Genomic DNA, 15,626 nt, shown 5'->3' with positions numbered 1-15,626 from the left:
CAGTGTTTCACATAACAGTAATGAGACTTTATGTCCTATAAATGCATCAGTTTGCTTTATTGGAGTAGCTGTCATTTTAATATCTCTAGTTGGATAAGGCCCTTTAAATGCAGTGTGGTGGGCATATTAATGGGTAAGCCTAAGCATTATCAAAACAACTGTATGGGGAAAACTTAAAATATTTTATTTGGAGGTATTTTATTTAATGTGTGTTCTTTTAAATTGAGTTTTATGTTTTTGGAGAATTAGATTTTTACTATGTGACAAATTGTCATTTACCTCTTGGTGCTCAATTACATCACTGACTTAACTGAATATATTTATACAATAAATAGTTTACATTCTTGATTCACTGCCTACCTGTAAACCAAATCAATGTAAATTTACAAAAGTGCATCATGTGTTTGTTTGGCGAGACCGACGACAACAAACTCTGAAAACTCTTATTTCCAGTTTATTGCAATCCATGACTTGGACAAAGCAGGGAATTAATATACATTTTCACCAGTCTGTCTGTGCTTTGCGATATATATGCTGCCCTTTTAAAAATACAAAATGTGGTTATGAATCCAGTTTTCTTAATTATAACGCAGCACCCTGTTTGAAAATGTGAGTTTGCCATTTTACAAATATAGAGGGCAAAGAAACAATACTTTGTAAACACTGGATCATTCCTTTCTCCCAGTCGGTTTACCTTCAGGGAATGCAAAAAGTTTATTCCTGAATTTGAATTCCAACCTCAGGAAGTCAGTTCACAACACACAGACACACACAGTCACACACACGCACACACACACACACGCACACACACAGTCACACACACGCACAGACACAGTCACACACACAGTCACAGACACAGTCACACACACAGACACAGTCACACACGCACGCACACACAGTCTCACACACACAGTCTCACACGCACACAGACACAGTCACACACACAGACACACACACACTCCTGCCCGACACTGATGAAGGACGTCTTGAAGACTCAAGGCTGTTCTGTTCACCAACATGCTGCCTTCCAGCCGAGGAATGACGCATACAGTCGTAAGCACTGACTTAATATCCAGATATAACAATGCTGTGTCTTTGTAAACTCTCCATCCTAAAAAAAAATTAAATCCCACAAACCTCGTGTTTAGAGTAGCTGAAGGATTTACAGCAACGTCTTTGTGTTTAAAAGTAACTCTCTTGTATTCAGTTATGTTGTCCATTCAATAATAAGACATTCCAGTTTGAAGATCACGCGTAAACTGATACAGATGTGAACCCTCACAGAAGCCCAGTTTAATCAGGCAATTCCAGTTTCATTTCACATCACTGCTTCGCTGCAAGGGTGAAGGGACACTGATCAGAGAGAATGACGTAGCAACAAATCAAAGTCATGCTCTAAACATCTGCGTCTGTAAACGGAGCACTTGACTGCTGCTTCCCAACTTATGACACAGAGGCACCGCTTCATTTGTTCAATGGCTTTGGGAGGATCCATAGTGCAACAAACTCCAGACAAACGTGGCTGCCAAGCTGCTTACTGTACAGTTAAATCAGAAAAAAAGTTTCACTGCATTATCACAAAAAAAAATCTAAATTTCGAAAAAACTTTAGGGATTTTTTTGCAAATCAGTTTACACTTGGGTGAACTCTTTGGAAGAAAAACAGCAAGAGTCCACTGTTTTGGTATGATCAAACAGATCTTTCTTTAAAAATGCGAGGCACAGAATCTGTACAAACAAGGTGAGGAGGTTATACCAAGGCCAAAAAAGAATTAAATAAAAATGTATGTACACATGGAGTTAGTGAACACGTGGTCTGACCAGTGTTTTAGTGTTGCTGTATACTTGAACATCAAAAGTGGTCCAACTGGAACCAACAGAGGGAGATGTTGAGGAGGAGGAGGAGCGATGTTGAACGTGTCTTTGCACGATGGCGTGACTGACGGAGGACTGCAGTCTCCACAGTGCACGTGACAAAAGTTCTGTGTTCAGCCCTCCCTCTCTCTCATCCTGCCGTTTGAATCAGGTCAACGCAGGTCATCTGTCCCCAAGCTCCACCAATGGAGAATAATGGAAGTGGGCCTTTGGCATCTTCCACTTTGCAATGGAAATCCTGTGCTTCTCTTCGTTCATCTGACACAGGTACAATGGAATAAAGACACTTGGATCACGGCGCGAGTCATTAAACTGGTGGCCTTCTTCTAATCTTCCTCTGTTCTCTTCCATCTTTTCTTCCCCCGATCTTCTATACCTCTTCCACCATCTGGATATGGATCAGTGTTTCATTGGAATCTCCCTCTCAAGGTGTCTGTGGGAGCATACTGCTCAGAATGTCTATGAGGTTGTCCAGTCCCCACAGGTAGCCATCCTCCCTGTTGCCCTCCTCCCAGGGAGTCCTGTGGTCGAGGGTCCGAGGGTCCGGCAAGGGAACCGTTTTCCCAAAATCGATCATCCACACTCTGGCCTTCCCCGAGGCGTCGTGCACAAACAGCAGAGAGCTGCCCACGACCTGCGACGGAGAAACCGGTGAGACGGGTGAGTTTAGGTGTGCGAGTGATTCAATACAGAAGCTGCTGGCAGGATGGCATCAAAAACATTTTCCACTCAGCAAACAGGTTTGTTTAGAAACCCTGAAAATAAAAGTGTGTCAGTGTCTCTCACCTCGTGTGTCCTGAAGAACGGTGACTGCTCAAGGACTGATCGAAGTTCCTCCAACCGCTGCAGGTAGAGTTTCTAAGAACAAGAGAAACATATATTTATTCAAATATAGAGATTTTTAAACGCATTTTCAACTCTGCTGGGTTTAAAGCCTTTAATCCTTGCTCGATGCTTTTGCTAACCAATACATTTGCAAAACAAAACATGAAGCCACTACTAGCAGCTAGCTACTTTAGCTTAGCAAAAAGATTGGAAACAGGATGGAAGAGCTAGCTCAAATATCAACAATTGTATCTCGTTTGTTTAATCCATCTGAAAACGGATTTGTATAACAGTTGCTGTTGTGGAGGGATTATGCGCTGAACTATTTCTTGGCCCAGACTAGTTGCTAGGTAACCAGCGAAAGGTCAAACCTTCCCTTCAAAAAGGTTCCTTGCTGTTTTACAGTTCTATAAAAGGAGCAGTAGCAGGACGAGAGCTAGCGACAGTAACAACCAGGAGCGTACCAGGATGTGAGTGTTGCCAGCTACAAAGTCCTCCAAGGCCTTCATCACCTGCTCCCTCTGCTTTGTCTTCTTAAAGTTGGTATTACAAGTTCCATCTGCTTTCTGTAGAAAAAAGGAAAAGATAACATATCTTTACCCACACAAGGACAACAGTTACATTTGGTAATTGATTTAAAGCTTCGTGTTCTGCGACCTGCTGAGTATTCAGTGCAGTATAACCAGTACAAGCACATGCTTGGCAGATGATGCAATGGGAAACAATAATACAGGCCAACGAAATATAGAAATCTCACTGACAAAGCATGGCTGCTAATAGTTGTTTGACAGGAAAATAAACTGCTGCTTTAAAAGCTCACAGTCTCATGAGACATCGCCATCCATGTCTGAGTTCACGCAAAGCTTCAGCTTTTAGTGCGGCCTGATAACCGACTCTGGATTTACTTTTGCAAGAACAAACTGTTCCCTCTATGGCTGCACATCCAGCCAAAACACTTGTTTTTTCCTCCAGTGTGTGTGGTCCATCCGGGGCACAGACCCATAAATATTTACTCCTATTGATTGGTTTATGTCTTTTAGAAACCGTGTGTTTGCATGCTCATAGGGCTGCGTGTCCAGGATCATCTCTGACCTTAATGCCTTCGATGCGGAAGCCAAGGGTGGCTGTTGAGCTGAGTGTCTCCCTCCACTGCATGTATCTGGGCTTGAGGACTGCCTGCTGGGTCCTCTCCTGCTCCGTGGGGGCCCCGGGGTCCACCGCCACCATCTTCTCATACATATCCTTCCGCAAACGTGGGCGCTCCCTTGCTTTTATCAGCTCCTCCTCCAAGTACGTCCTGAAGCATAAAGACTTAATCAATAATTGTTTCTTTTTTTATATATATTTTATTTTCCCTTTCCCCTTCGTTCTCTTCACTATTTTAAGTGATTTCATGTCCTTATTGTTATGCATATTGTCATTGTTTTATATTGGTTTTAGTCTGAGCTCTAATAGTAACCTGTTGTTGACGACAAACAAAGCCATTATTATTATTATTATTATTATTACATACAATAAATGTGAGAAGCAGTGTACTGTAGACTGTGTTATAGCTTACATGTGGATAACGGTTCATTTTCAAGGCTCACTTTCTTCCAAACGCACAAGACACAATCGTTTCTGCTGTCATAAGCTTCTGGAAAATGTTCTCCTCACAATCACACTTCCTTCATCCGGTGGCGAGTCTTACCTGCTGCCCATCTTACAGTCCATGATGGAGGGAGAGTCAAAGTCAGCCAGCAGGTCATCCATCAGGTTATAATCCTGCTCGTCTCTCTGTACCACCCCATAATAACCGGGCACATGGGGGCGTAGCGTGTCCTTCATCAGCTTCTGTAGGCACTGCTGCTCACACTCACAGAAGCGCTTCAACAAGCGTCCAAACTCCCCCGCCTGGAAGTTACCTTGGAGAAGGAGACGGGCAGGATTAAACACTGAAGATAAATAAAGCATGTGTGAGGATGTTGTGCAGTTATGCAAACTGTACCTGCGTGGCCAGCTAGCTGCACCCATGGGTAACGCTTCTTGAAGGACACGACGAAGGGGGACCAGTGAACCATGGTCTTCAATTTCTGCCAAGACTTATTCTGGAAAAAGAAAAAACAACAAAGAACGTCATCGTCTTGTCACAAAAAAAAAAAGTGTCAGTCGTCACACAAATCTGAAGCTCTAACCATGCAAGGGTTTCTTTTCTGGCCACAACAAAGCACTGAGCTAAATACAGGCGAGGGAATGATTATTCATTAGAGGAAAACACGCCCTGCGGTATGCACGTCCTGACACACAGTAGACATTGGACAGATCCTCCCCTTTGGCCTAGACCAGGTGCACAACGTCCCCGACAAAGCCCATTCATAAAACATTTACCAAAGCCACCACGGTGGTGTCGTAAAACAGAGCATTACTGTCCCAAACTGTGTGTGTGTGTGTGTGTGTGTGTGTGTGTGTGTGTGTGTTATCAGCCTTGGGAAACACCAGAGCAAGGACAGTGTGCAACGGGGGCTTTGACGTAAGCAATCGGAGAAGAACCTGACATCGATTGATTAGAACGTGCGTGTGTGGGAAATCACAACAAACCAACAGCCAGTTCAGGATAGCAATCTGTGTGTGTGTGTGTGTGTGTGTGTGTGTGTGTGTGTGTGTGTGTGTGTGTGTGTGTGTGTGTGTGTGTGTGTGTGTGTGTGTGTGTGCTCCATTACAGAATTTAATTTCTATTTTTGTGAACTATATGCAATTATCTGTTTAACAATGGAACACAGGAGTGTGACAGAGACTAAAAAGGGTTAATGTGAGTAATACAATGCCGGGACGAGAGGCTTCAATAATAATAATGATAATGATAATAATAATTAAACTTACATTAGCATCAACATGTTATTAAAACATTTTTCCATCTTAATAACTAGAGTGAATGACTGCTGCTCCCTGCCAGGCCTATCTCCACCGTGTTTACATGTCCGCCTATCTCTCCTCACATGCATTCTTTCCACAGCTGCTCTGTTGAAACTCTGTCACAATAAAACAGTCTCAACGCAACGGAAACAGCAGGGTTTCTGTTTACCTTAGATGAAGAAAAAAACAGGCTTTATTTGAATTAAGCAGTGCCCTATTTTGTAACTCACAAGACTTTAAAGGTCCTAAAAGAGTGAACTCTCAATCAGCTTCTCCTACGGGTAACTTATGTAGCAAGTAACTATTTGATGTGAATATTTTGTGTTATTTAGAAAAAAATGAGATTTGATGCCAAGTTTTCAGAGGCTTTAACAATTTCATCAGTCAGTTCTGTTGGTTCCTTATGATGGGAAGCTGCCTACAACATGTTTCTGCTTTGGAAGACAGCTGCTGGTCAACGTACGATTTCAGAGAGATGAGCAATGAGAGTGAATACGAGACGCCTGCTGTCTGAGACCTTCAATCCCATCAGCAGATTAACCCCGACATGACCTCTGCCACCGTCAGGCCAAAGAATGGCAATGAAACATGTCGTCAACACGACATAATGTCCTCTCGCTCATTTTGACATGCTTCACTAATCACACCACTCTTCTGATCCATGCATGAGCATGCAGGATTCAAAAAGGACAAATCTACCAGTTTGTCCACAAACGGGACGCTGCCACGTTTTCTAAGATCACATTCAGTAGGATTCCTATGGTAAGCAGCAGCACCATTCATTTTATTATGACTACTTCTTGACAGTGAATACCTCCAACTGGAATTCAGGAGGTTATCTGCCCCTCTGCATTAATGGGGAGTGGTTTGTTTATGCATACCTTCCCTCTTACCTTGCCAGTTAGCTGTATAAGACTGCAACCTTGACTTTAAACTCTTAAGAAGTTAAAAATACTTTGGAAAAATAAGCCTTTCCAGCATGTATCCTCTTTTCCCTGTTAACAACACTACAGCTTTTTTATACCGAGCAGAAAAATATCCCAGCAGACACTCCCCCCTGTCAGTACAGTTAAACTGGCGCCAGTCGTTGGCCTCCAAAGTGCTGCTGTAAGGGACCAACCTGTTGTGTAAAGTTCATAACAGCTTAGTCTATATGACTAAGGGCTCAGCTCTATAGGGTATATTGTTTTAGTTTATCAGTTCTTTCAAAGAGACAGGATTGTACTTGACATTTAGGTTTAAGCAGTATTAATCTCCTGAAATAACACAAACCGTGTTTACTCGGCAGACGACAGTAAACCTGTTTTTTATTAGTTATTAAGCTATTATGGTATTAGTTTAATTTGTCCTCATCAGTAAAAGCTGTAAATCCAAAGCGGTCAACAGCAGAAGCCGACACCCAAATCGTTCCCGTTTCTTATCTACATGCCATCAGGCTCTCTCTGTAATTGCTTCTGGCTGACAGCTCCGTGCGTTGCCCCTGTGGGATCAAATCAACCTGACTCCAGTTACCAGTCCAAACCAGAGCTGGTGCTGCCGATGGAAGCGTTTGGACAAATGCAGATAATCATAAGGAATGATATGTAAAACCCTTGTTTTGTTTTTAAACTGAGCAAAGTGTAGAACAGTGCTGGTGTCTCATCCTGCTGCTCCGTCCCACACATCCCAGCTTTCTAAACCCTGAGGTCACATTTCACACCTCACAGTTCAACATCTCCGCTTTCTCTTTTATATAACTCACGCATCCATAACACACATTGTTTCATGGTCCTGCGTTACATAAGCTTCCTCATCATCCCCCTAAACTTCAATTCCAATGTGCTTGTTGTTTTTATATTTTCCCTACTTAAAATCAAATTGAAAATCCACTCATTATGTCTTTATCACTTTTTTCATAAAATAATGTAATTTTGTCTTCCCAGCGATAATATGACAATATTTGTCTGGGAATGTCTCCAGGGTTTGTTACACACATAAACACAGACATGTCTGCAGCAATGGTCACACTGGTAGGAGTCACACTTACCACAAGAATGTGTGACATCCTCCCCTACTTCACCTTTCCAACACATGGGCCCCGTTTACACACATGATAAAGGAATAACACAAAGTTATGGGAAATAACTTGACAGCTAAACATAAATAGTGGAATTATTTTTCCTTCTGCTTTAGCTTTCATTAAAAGTAACCAGGAAAGGTCAGTAGGATAACCGTAACCGGGTTACATGAAAGTAATATTGAGGCGTTGATTCAACTGTATGGCCAGTTTAAAGGCTTACAATATGCCGAGTGTATTTGTTTGCCTGAGAAATTAACTGATTGCATATAGAGTGGAAGCCTGACGTATGCTTGCTGGCTCTACGTCTGCAGAGCGAAACACAGTCACTGCAAACAACCGTCACATACCGTCACACCAGACAAGGATATTAATCACACTTGCATTTGAATATCCAAACCCGTCAACTGCATTTGATCCAATCTGCCCTCATATCACCTTTCTGAAGAAGCATGGCCTCAGCAAATTAACTAGACAGTCTGCAACGCAGCCACTTTCCATTTCCTACCTGACAAACGGAGCAGCAGAGGAGGAGGAGGCAGGCGCTGACACAAGCACAGACAGCCCCGGAGACCAAGCGGGAACGTGGGCCGCACAAAATACTCCGCACCATCAGCACAGGCTCGGCCTGAGATCCTTCACAGTCATCGATAACCAGCTCCGGCTTCTTATTCCAGGTATTCAGCTTCAGGTTGTAAACCCTCGCTGTAAACGGAGGCTTGTGTTGACTGGTAAATAATCCTCTGTTATAAGCTCACACTTATTCCTCACACTGACCCCCTTCTCCTTCTCTACAACCTCCCAATTCACAGTTTCTCCTGTTTCAACATTATGTCACTACTCCCTTCCTCTCTAAACACTAGATTGTCTTGCAGTCATCAAGCATATACACATACCTAAAGCTTTTTTTCTGCCTGAACTAGTCTTCGTTCCTCTTACGTCTTTCCCTAAATCATTCACTCTGTCTGCCTGAAGGTACGAACCTCCACACAATGAACCGTCCTCTCTTTCCTTTCAGTCTCACCTTTGTTCTTCTCCTCTCTCCCTCTCATCCCCTAATCCCCACCGGGCCTATCCTGAGCCCCACACTGAGCCAATCTCCTGCCAGAGTCATGGGGGTAGGGACACCAGGCCTTCCCATACCCTCCCAGTGCTCTCCCTTTGTCTGCATGACAAATTCCTCAGTGATCTGCAATCCACAAAGCTGTGTGTGTGTGTGTGTGTGTGTGTGTGTGTGTGTGTGTGTGTGTGTGTGTGTGTGTGTGTGTGTGTGTGCGTGCGTGTGTGGGGAACCTGTCAGACGACTATCATCAGCTACAGGAGTGACTCCATGTGCTTTCACCGAGAGTGTTTTCAGGTGCTGTCAGAGCTCTTTTCTCAAAACTACTACATTAAAACCACATCCCTTTCCCTTGACTCGAGTCTTCAGCGTTCAAGGAGCCCAGCTGTGGCGGCCCACTGAAGGAACACAACATGGCGTGGTTTGAAATTACCAGCTTCAGATGAAATTGTGTGCATTTATTTAGTCTCAGCTCGTCTCTGTGTGGCCTCTCTAATCTATGTGGTATGTAATGTTCCATCGTATGAGTGCTTAATCAATGAATCATTAAATGACTCATGTTTAAGGAAAATACAAAACATTTGCCGGTTTAATCTTCTCCAACATGAGGACTTGCTGACATTCTCTCTTTTATGTAACTCTAAATGTAAACTTTGGTCACCTGTTTGTGACCTTGACCTCTCAAAACTTGTGATGCACGTTTTTTCCCCCCAATCATTTTCACTATAATTAACCAAATAATCTTGGCAGCCCTCATGTATATCATAATATTAACGTTCTGTGATTAAGTATCTTCAAAACATCAACTTTTCATGACAACCTTCTTTGGGCTTTCTGACAGTGTACTTTGAGCTAAACAGACGGGCTTTTAATGGTTTGAATTTATCTTAAGAATTAACTCACATACATGAAAGGAACACTTCATTTATCTGGGGAAATTAAAAAGGACTCATTTTCATTAGACACAGACAATATAATGTCAGAGATGGGATGTAAGCGAGTAAATTTAGTTAAGTACTAATTTGAGAATATTTTGAGAATATAAAAGAAGGGAAATGAAGCACATTTTTAATCCTCTCCATTCATTTACTAGTTATTTTCTATCCAACAGTACATTGTTAAATTCAGCTCCATCTCAACCAACTACAAAAGTGTTTTGCTATTTAAACGTTGATAAAGTAATAATAAGACAAACTAAAATGATATGATAATATAAGGCTCATTGAGTACTTTTACTTTTGATATAAGTGCATTTTGCTACGGTTACAATACTTAAATGGAACAGCATTTCAAATCTTACTTGTGGCATTTCTGCATTTACTTCAGTAAAGGATCCGAATACTTGCTCCACTACTGCATGTGGTGATGATGTATACTGTTCATGGAGAGTAATTCTTTCTCCCTTTGTTTTCTAGCATGGGTTATGTGTGTAAGTTCTGTGGGAGTGATGTGTGGGACAGAAAACAAGTCTGCAGTTGTGGCTCATATGAATAAGCATGCATAAATAATGAGAATCATCATCACGTGTAGGCTACGCTTTCAAAGTTTCGGTGTATATTTGTGTCCATATTTTGTCGACTTACACTCATTTTCCGCTTGTTTTCTGTTCCACTGCATGTCTCATGGGGTTTCAGGGCAAAAATATTAAAAAGGAGGGGAAAGAGTGTCTCATAATCTAGAAATAAATTCTAAAATAATATGTGTATTGTTGGCTGAGCAGACATTTGTAGGAATTGACATCTAATAACATTCAAATGTCAGTCACGGGGTAGATACTGTCTGTGTGAGAAAGAGAGAACAAGACGAGGAGAGAAAAAAAAAGTACCATATATGGCAACGGTGTCGCCTAGCAACCAGCTCTGCCTTCAGCCCAATTTTCCATGACACACACTGAACTCTGAATGCAACACGGCATCGCTGTATGCGTCTCTCTTGAGTGTGCATGTTTGAGCAAGTATCACTCACTTCAGCGAGCGTACTAAATGTAACTGGTTTGTCTGGGAGCGGACAGCGTGGCCGCAGCCTCTCCAAGCCAATAACGACTTACACACGCCCTGCTTCTAGTAATTACTGCATGACGTGGGAAAAGAGGAAAAAAAAGAAGAGTTTTACTCATCTGCAACAGGACAAAATGTGCCCATTAAAAAACACAGCCCTTATCAGAAAAGCACAGGCAAGCGTCACGTTTGTTACGACAGCTCAAGTGCAACTCCTCGAGTTGCTCATTTCCTGGCTGTCAGTGTAATAGCCAGGACATTACAGTATTTGTCCACTGACTTGCTGATTGAAATGATAATTACTGTAACTGACGGACAATGAATACGTTTGTCACGTGTAGACATGTGACAGTTAAAGACTCCCGGGACCTAGCGGTAGAGACATTCACAATGTGGGAGTGCTTTTCTTCTTTTCTTTGCTCTAAAAATGTGGAGGGGGTGCATTTTGACATATTGAAAATAGAGTAGTAGAAAATTATACAATAATCCCATTCAAACTATGTGCGGAGAAGCATCAAAAGCTGTACTGTGCTAAATCTATTAGTCATTTAATCGTTTGACAGAAAGATATTTTTGCAAAAACTCCAAACACCATGAAGCTTCTTTAATGTGAAGATGTTCGACTACTGGACACACGGAACAAGACAGTGAAGACGTGGGATCAGAGAAATTATCGTGGCCCTAATTTTCAGTATATTGTGACATTTTATAGTTGGCAGATTAATCAGTAGTGATAATAACCAGACTTTAAATTGTCTCAACCTAGGATATACCAAATAATAATGATAATAATAATAATAATAATAATAATAGGGCATTCTGACTGGATGTGAAGATATATACACATCGGCATCAATTAAGCCAACATGATATTGATATATTATATATCAATTTCGTATTGATATATCAATATCATGATGTATTGATATGAATCATGGCAATATAACAGTTATTGGACTTTGATCGGGGGCCTGTTTCCACCTCGGCTATATGGCATCATTGTTGGTGCAGCTGTCAGAAAAGCATAAAGGGTGGAAGCGACCAGCTGAAAAACATGTTATACCTGCTATGAAATCAGACTGGATTCTCTGCGTCATGTTTTTCTCTTTAAGTGGAAAAGAGAAAGAATAAAATACCAGATGAGGGCGGACAGTCTACTGTGGAAAATTAACTGGGGCTAGATTATTTGAAAAATATTTGAGCAAAACTTCTGCCAGGTTTCTAGGTGAATGGCATGCTGACAGCTGAACATTGTTCAGCATGCGTGCCTGGTGACGTGGTCTAAACAGAAAACCTGGACAATCAGGATTCACACGCTGCAGAGAAAGACGTGAAGATAATGGAAGACTGAAGTGGAGACATCCTGTTTTTAAGACTTTTCTCATTCCAAGCATTTCAAGTCGACGGTGCATCAAAGCCTCCTGACTTGGGGGGGAAAGAGCTCAACTTCCTACTTGGCAACTTTACACTGCTTTTTTATGTCTGGAGAAGAGGAAAGCCCTAAATCTCTGGTGCAGTGTACAGTGCTAAAGTGGCAGCTTTAATGTCAGACATTGTTTAAATTGGCCAATGTCTGAGCTCAGCAAAGCCATGTGATCGTGAGCCATGGGAGTAAAGGGACACAAAAGTGGGGGTTGGATATAACAGGCAGTTTCCTCTTCTTCGGTTCATACTTGTTAAAGTTTCATCATCAGGTTGGTGTGAGTCCAACTGTCAAGGTCTGGAACCACACATTAGACAAACAAGAGATAAACCAAACCACATGAGACACGCAGTGTAGTAAACCTGACTGACTTGGGCCTTTTTTTGTAATTTGTAACTTGTATGATCATGTAAATTACCTTAATAACAATGGGACATAGCTTTCACGTATCAGACCTCTGACATGCACTTTGGCTGGTGATTTGACTGGCAGCGAGGCATAAGATGAAATCCGGCAGCATATATCAACTGACGGCTGTCATTGCATAATGGATTTGAGTAACAGTAAAGAAGGAAAAGGTATTTGTGAAATGTAACTTGATGCTCATTTTGTTAGATTTGGGCATGTTATCCTTTTAAATGCATGATTTTTCTCAAACCAGTTATAAGCTGTGTGGTAATTGTGCACCTGACGACATGATTTGTTGGGTTGAGGAATGGTGACATTTTTTCATTGTTTTTTTCAGTAAGACCTGTTGTTGTTGTTGAACAGAGTTGAAATGCACAGACAATTTTGTTGAGGAAAAACACTAAAAAAAAAAGCACTCACCCCTGTCCCATCGTCCGGGCTACACAAGGACCGGGCCGGAGACAGACTGGACTCGATGTCGCTCCCGGTGAAGTCATCCTCGGACTCCTCGAAGGACGAGGCCGAGGACAGGCCGATGGAGGAGGAGTTTGACAGCTTCCTCGGGGAGCGCATCAGCGCAGGGGACCCTCCGCAGCCACTGTCCGAGCAGGGGGACTCGTCATCCGGGTTAGCTTCCAGACACGAGCCGCTGCTGAGCTCCGTTCTGACAGTCAGCGGTGGCTCCTGAGAGCGGATCGGACTGGGGTCTCTAGTTATGATTAGTTTTGGTATCGTTCCTGTGAAAGTCTGCCCCCCCGGTGGACCCGGAGGGGGCTGATCCGAGTCCGTTTGGCTCTCACTTTCATCCGGACAACCGTTGTTTGGGTCGCCGGTCGCTTTGGGCCGACATGAAGCGGCACCGCAGTCAAGCTTTGTCATCTTCGCCTCTTCGTCTGTTTTCGACAGTCTACAATCCAAATGTTGATCCGGGGACAACCTAGATAAAGTCAGCTCAGTGTTGGAGAGGTGCCGCGGGGCTGAACTCAGACTTGTCCCCGTTAATTCCGGAGCCTCAGACGCAACGCGGTCCTGGTCGTTTCCCCCCGGTGGCTGGTCTTCCATGGCCCTCGTCGGGGGATCCGAGGCATTGTCCTCTCGCTCAGTGTTCGGCTCCTCGCAGCCCTCGCCGCGGACTTCATCGGACGAGCCAGCCGCTGCCTCTCGGTTCACGGCGCTTCGGACAGCTTCGACATTATCATCGAGGCCGGATGGTGTTTCAAAAAGACCCGCGGACGCTGCTCGGTGTTCCTCGGCCGCCGACGCAACCTCGTCCCTCGGCAACTTTCCTACTCTGTGATCGCTGCGCGCTGCTGAATCTCCGGCTCCGTTTCCGCAACCTAAATCCGGTTCTGTTTGGCTGGAGTCTCGCTTTCTCCTTCCCAGACACGATAATACATTATTTTTCATCGGGTTTCTGTTTAACTCGTCGCTCCGTCGCTTCTCTCTGCTCCTAAATCTGCAGATGCGAAGTCGCTGGGCTTTTTCGCCTGCTTTCCACTTCGCTCCGCCCGGGGAGTGCGATAGATCGGAACGAGTTTGGCCCATCCTGCATGCCGTAGTAGTAACAGTGTCCCAGACACACCCTCAGGTTGAATTTGAAAAGAGTTGAAACCACTTAAACAGTGACTCCTTCGACGTTTAGTAAGACATTACTCACAAAATCCAATTATTAAGCTTGGGGGAATTTGCTCCATCCACATTTCCCACGTCGGAATTCTTCAAATCTGTGAGAACAAACATGATGAATACTTAAGTACACATATGCATGAGCAATAGCCTGCTGTATCAAAACACTCCCTTGCTTTTATCCTATAATCAGACTGACAATGTAATCATTAACACACAAAAGCACCTGCACAACAGTGCCGGTAAACACTGGCCGTCATCAATCACAGTTTCTGGCTCAAGAATAACAATTAATCTGTCATGTTTCAGTTCTGAAATCCAGATATCATTTCATGGGCCTGAATAAAGAAAGTGACATGAGGGGAAGTCAAATCAAACTGAGACTACCTTCCCAGAACAGTGTGACAGTAAAAACAGTTGAGAGCATTCAACATGTAAGGTTTGAGGGAGTTTCAGCCTCAGTTTCACCACTGTTAGTAGATGTAATACTGCCCTCCTGTGTCTGGACACAAAGCTCCTCTCCAAGAAAGCTTGTTGTATCACTTCAGCATTAGAGCCCAAAGGCTACCTACCTATGAATTACTTTGACAGTTAGTGTTAAAAAAAATAAATAAAAATTAAAAGTATTTTCCATGAAGTACAGTGAGCTGATGAGTATCATTCATCTACTGTGACAGCACTGCAGTGAGTTAGGAAGGAATGCTCACAGAAAGGAAACAAGGCAGGAAGGATGAGAATGGAAAAAACAGCTCACACACACACACACACACACACACACACACACACACACACACACACACACACACACACACACACACACACACACACACACACACACACACACACTCCAGCACATTATTGTGTAATCAAAATTGTAAATAATCATACAAAATGATTCATAATGTGACATTCTGGCATTGAATTGATTGTTTAAAACAAAAGTCTATAGGCCTACACACACACACACACACACACACACACACACACACACACACACACACACACACACACACACACACACACACACACACACACACACACACACACACAGTCAAACAGTCACTGTGATGTAAAAGCAATAATAAAAACACACAAAAAACTCAAAAGTTACCAGAGTGATGCGGAGTTCCTCCTCTGGTATTTATGTTGGTGTGTGTGTGTGTGTGTGTGTGTGTGTGTGTGTGTGTGTGTGTGTGCTAGCTAGCTAGCTGTTAAAGGCTGGCAGAGACGTGGAGGCTCAGCTGTAGCGTATCTGCGGCGTATCCGTTTCTGTGCCGGAGTGTTGTGAAGTATCAGCGTGTGGTTGAGAGAAAGAGGAAACGCTCTTCACATAACGGGAGGAGCTAACGTTCAGTCTCCGACGCTTCAAACGGGCACCTGAAGTGAATTCTACTAGTTTTTTAAAGTTACGCGAACTAAACACGGATAAAACGACTGCTGTAAAAACGGCAATCTGCCTTAAATA

At 43.1% G+C, this 15,626-nt stretch overlaps 1 protein-coding gene across 2 annotated transcripts; it reads right to left on the bottom strand.

Annotated features, from left to right (window-relative positions):
* Window positions 1-441: 441 nt before the first annotated feature.
* Window positions 442-15,407, bottom strand: LOC311020004 (inositol-trisphosphate 3-kinase A-like). Of its 2 annotated transcripts, XR_014597850.1 has the most exons (9): window positions 15,273-15,407; window positions 12,956-14,259; window positions 4,687-4,786; window positions 4,390-4,603; window positions 3,792-3,996; window positions 3,164-3,265; window positions 2,661-2,732; window positions 1,194-2,508; window positions 442-1,137 (listed from the first exon to the last, which is right to left on the bottom strand). XR_014597850.1 is itself a non-coding variant. In XM_084019719.1 (8 exons), exons 2-8 carry the CDS (start codon window positions 14,078-14,080, stop codon window positions 2,299-2,301), a joined length of 2,028 nt encoding a protein of 675 aa, XP_083875845.1. In that variant the 5' UTR covers window positions 14,081-14,259; window positions 15,273-15,407; the 3' UTR covers window positions 442-2,298. The 2 variants fall into 2 exon arrangements, 1 of the variants encoding a protein (XP_083875845.1); XM_084019719.1 differs by having other exon boundaries at window positions 442-2,508.
* Between the last annotated feature and the right edge of the window lie 219 nt (window positions 15,408-15,626).

The sequence above is a fragment of the Eutrigla gurnardus genome, assembly GCF_963514095.1.
Source record: "Eutrigla gurnardus genome assembly, chromosome: 10".
Classification (NCBI taxonomy): domain Eukaryota; kingdom Metazoa; phylum Chordata; class Actinopteri; order Perciformes; family Triglidae; genus Eutrigla; species Eutrigla gurnardus.
The sequence above is the reverse complement of the archived record's forward strand: the minus strand, read 5'-3'. Positions and strand labels throughout refer to the sequence as shown.

Excerpts from the sequence above, each read along its gene's own strand:
- LOC311020004 (XM_084019719.1), bottom strand. The coding sequence starts at position 14,080 with ATGGGCCAAACTCGTTCCGATCTATCGCACTCCCCGGGCGGAGCGAAG. Across the intron at positions 3,266-3,791 it reads TCCGCATCGAAGGCATTAAG|AAAGCAGATGGAACTTGTAA; the intron begins GTCAGAGATGAT and ends TTTTTTCTACAG. Across the intron at positions 2,733-3,163 it reads CTGGCAACACTCACATCCTG|AAACTCTACCTGCAGCGGTT; the intron begins GTACGCTCCTGG and ends TCTTGTTCTTAG.